Source organism: Hyalella azteca, unplaced genomic scaffold (assembly GCF_000764305.2).
Source record: "Hyalella azteca isolate HAZT.00-mixed unplaced genomic scaffold, Hazt_2.0.2 contig10301, whole genome shotgun sequence".
Classification (NCBI taxonomy): domain Eukaryota; kingdom Metazoa; phylum Arthropoda; class Malacostraca; order Amphipoda; family Hyalellidae; genus Hyalella; species Hyalella azteca.
The window spans coordinates 22,607-26,742 of record NW_025940346.1 but is presented as its reverse complement, the minus strand read 5'-3'; the positions used below and the strand labels follow the sequence as shown (position 1 = coordinate 26,742).

At 38.0% G+C, this 4,136-nt stretch overlaps 1 protein-coding gene across 1 annotated transcript in view; it reads left to right on the top strand.

Moving 5' to 3' along the window:
• Positions 1-1,309: 1,309 nt before the first annotated feature.
• LOC108673710 overlaps positions 1,310-4,136 on the top strand; it is a 13,408-nt gene continuing 10,581 nt past the window's right edge. Inside the window, exon 1 of the mRNA XM_018161579.2 lies at positions 1,310-1,391. Within this exon, the coding sequence (XP_018017068.2) occupies positions 1,373-1,391 (19 nt within the window). The 5' untranslated portion in view covers positions 1,310-1,372. The remainder of the gene's footprint in view (positions 1,392-4,136) is intronic.

The window sequence follows — 4,136 nt, the reverse complement described above, 5'->3', positions numbered from 1 at the left end:
TGTGGAATAGCTAATTATAGCTTATTAGAATAACCAACTCTTGCATCGCTCTCCTATGCAACGCTATCTCTGCTATCATGATACTTTCATCATCAAGTAACTTGTATTCGTAGCAGGTAACGTAAAGCCGTAACATCATCGTCTGATCTACTCCCGACGCTATCATCATCACAATAACTGTTGTTTTAGTAGCAGGGAACGTAAACTCGTCACCATCGTCATTACCTTACCACTGCCGAGAGCTTAGGACTATCAGCTGTGCTACGGTCCTCTTATGGCCAACATATTTAAGGCTCGACGTGAAAATTTCAGGAAAATTCTTCGAACCATAAATCCCATCCTAAGAATTTGAACCATTGGGATCTACAGGGCCCTAGGATAGATACTTATTGCACATTCCACCGGCGAAACTTAAAAACGACTTGCAATTTTTTGCTCAGAAATGCTTGAGTACTTTGTTCGAACAGTGCAAACTCACAGCTCATCTAATTTTTACTTTTTTAATATTTATATTAGAATACGGCTATTTTGAATCAAGTTAGAAAGCTTTTTAAAGTTACAATCTATTTGAAAAAAATTGCATTCCGCACGCAATCAAAGAGATGTGGTAGTGTGCTCAGATGCAAGGTTGAATTAATACATATATTAATTCAACCATGCTCAGATGATTTCGAACAGTTCACTCCAAAGATTTCAACATTAGATAGGCCAAATCGGCGTCAATGTCAGGCGTGGAGTGATGAGAAAATAATATGCGTTTAAAAATTACTTCTTAAAGACAACTCTTCTAAAGAATCCAGTGTTTCCGATGTTACAAATGTACAATGAATTCGTAATTTTATTTTTAAATATTAAAAAAGTAATTTTTAAAATTTTGTAATGTATAGAAAACATTTAAATTTTCAAAATTATTCATTCTGTCAATTGATTTATGCATTCTCTTCAACTTTACGCATGTGTGCAAAATTTCGAATCGATTGGACAGGTAGAAGAGTGTTAAATATCGATTATAAGATTTGTAGCAGACAAACAAACAAACAAACAAGGAGTGAAGTTAAAGAGAAGAGTTGTAATAATGCTATATGATAGAACATACAACAGCCGCTACTGACAAATTAACACACGTGGCCACGCCAGTAGCAACAGCTATCCAAAGCTTCTACATTCACACACTCAATATTTCAGCCATCGGACCTCGCTGGTACAGACTACAGAGCACTGGTCAGCTGCTGCCTGCCGCTGCATCAACTGCATTCGCCAATCGCGGCATCGGCCCCGCTGCCTGCCGCTGCTCAGTGCCTCACCAGCAGCCAAGGTGGAGTGTGTGTGCTAACATTGTATCTCTCTGTTGCGGCGTAGTTTCTTCTTTCTCATGGATATCTTTCGTTCAGGTATGAGTCAAGTCAATAACGGATGTCAAATGCCTAAATGATGTTTTTTCTAAGAAATAAATGACAAAATTATCATTCCATTGCCTATTATTATTAATTTTACTGTAATATTAGATCTGAATCTTGACACTAAGTAGACAGAATTTCGAGTTTTAGTTCAAGTCATTTATTTACACACGGGTCTTGTAGATAAATTTAAAGTGACAGATACACATCAGAATTCTTCAACAAATTAAATTGTAGAAGTATTTTATTTTGATGAAGGCTAATAGTACGGTGTAAGCGTAGAGCAGTTGCTATCGGCTTGAGAAGTTGTCGTCCCTCTGGCAACGCCAGTGTTGCAGAGTCATGCGTGTGTAGGGTAGCACTCTCCCCGTGGCAACACCAGAACATGTTTTTTTGCTAAGTTGTAGCTCCACGGCTCTTATCAGTGACTTGATTAATGATTTTTTATACCTTCTAATTCTATCATCTTACTGCGTATAGATTAAAAAAATTCCTTACACCGCCGTTGGTGTTGAAAAATGGTTCAGAGAAATCGATGACGAAGGTATTAAAAAATTTATGTTGATGTGTATACATACATATAGTTTGTGCGTGTAAACTGTACAGTAGTGCTTCAGACCCTAGTGTTTCAAACGCATAACTTATTTCTGGAGTGCGTCGATATTATGATTAATTCTGAGATAATGAGACTAAATTATAGTACAATGAGGTACATATGTTCTTGCACTCATCTTGTCAGAAAAGTCACGTGGGAATTTATATGACAGATTACGATATAGTTCTAGAGGCACAGCATATATCAGATGAATCAAGCGCGAGCTGTATAATAAACGCTCACACTTATTTATCTTTTTATTTTCATCATCTGTTTATAGCTTAAACGCTTTGACTTCTAAGCTAACTCTCGACTGTCCGCCAATTTTGAAGTTTAGTTAGCGCATCTATTGACTAAAGCGATCTTACGTCAAAGACGGCTCTTTTCACTAAAAACTACGTAATGTTGTTCAGAAATGCATCATATTCTGTTTGAGTTTTATTAAAACTTTACGCTCTCATAAAATTTCACAAACAAAATTAATATTCAATTCCATATGCCTAGTAAAATGTGTGTGATGAAAGACATCAACGTGAGTGCTGTCGCTGCTCAGGGTCAGACGTGTGTTTCACCAGGCGCTGCGCTAGGTTGCTAGGAGGGCGCGGAATGAACTCGCTTACTTGTGTGTTAACATGAAGAGTTAGTTATGATGTCTAGCTCATGTGCTCTTATTTTTTTATGGAATTTTTCATCTATTGCGCAATGTTTACGATTTATTTCATCTTAGCTACGAATCGCTTGCGTGCTAACATGAACATTTTCTTATGATGTCTAGCTCATGTGCTCTTATTTTTTTATGGAATTTTTCATCTATTGCGCAATGTTTACGATATATTACATCTTAGTTGCGAATTTTACAATGAAGTCAAAATATTAGAGGAGCTCACGTCAAACTTACCCATAGATTAATTGTAGACTGGAGATTCTGTGATAGTCGTTGACTTATTGATTGAAGTGTTTAAACTGGTCGAATATTTCGCGATTTTCGCACTAAATAATTAAGAGAACATATCTGAGGAACGCGTAATAAAACACGAATAAATGTACTCGAATACATTTCTAAATGAATCGTTCAATTCCAATCTCGTCACCGAATACTGTGATTTCATTAGTTGCACCTAATGAAATTCAAAAACTTTTAATCCTTGTCCCAATGTCGATATCAATCAAAGCCGGACACGCGAGCTGCTGACACTGAACAGGGAGGCACGTGTCGGTGCTGACACTCGTGCTGCACGTGTATGTTGTGCTGACACTCGTGCTGCACGTGTATGTTGTNTATGTTGCGCTGACACTCGTGCTGCACGTGTCGGTGCTGACACTCGTGCTGCACGTGTATGTTGTGCTGACACTCGTGCTGCACGTGTATGTTGTGCTGACACTCGTGCCGCACGTGTATGTTAGTGCCAGTATATATGTTATTACAATAGTTAGTGTGCAGTGAAGTAACACTGCAGTGTTGTGCATTCACTGCCCCCAATGCACCATCATTATAATCACTTATAATTACAAGTGATTATAATGATGTATAATCATTATATTATCACATTATTATCATTATAATCACTTGTATATCAGTTAGGAAGTATAGGAGTCAGTGCAGAGTGCTTCTGAAGGTATCGGTAAAGCGGCCAGACGACAAAAACTGGATCTACCTGACTCACTATCTCTCATCAAAGTTCAGCATTGCGAATAAATCTGATGTTTGGAGGTCAGACACGCGATGTCAGATTTATAAATTAAATTATCATTAATTCTCACCAAACTTGCGAAGATACCAATTAATGGCAATCAAGCGCGCCATTTTTAAAGTCTCTGAAGGTTTCAAGGGCGTAGAATGTAAAATAAAAATTTTAATAATGAACAAGACGGTTTATCAGGTTCAGGCTCTACGTTGAATTGGGGTGATTATCTAGCCATGATGCTGGTAAGCTGGACATCACGGCAGTAATTATCTAGTCATGATGCTGGTAAGCTGGACATCACGGCAGTAATTATCTAGTCATGATGCTGGTAAGCTGGACATCACGGCAGTAATTATCTAGTCATGATGCTGGTAAGCTGGACATCACGGCAGTAATTATCTAGTCATGATGCTGGTGAGCTGGACATCATGGCAGTAATTATCTAGTCATGATGCTGGT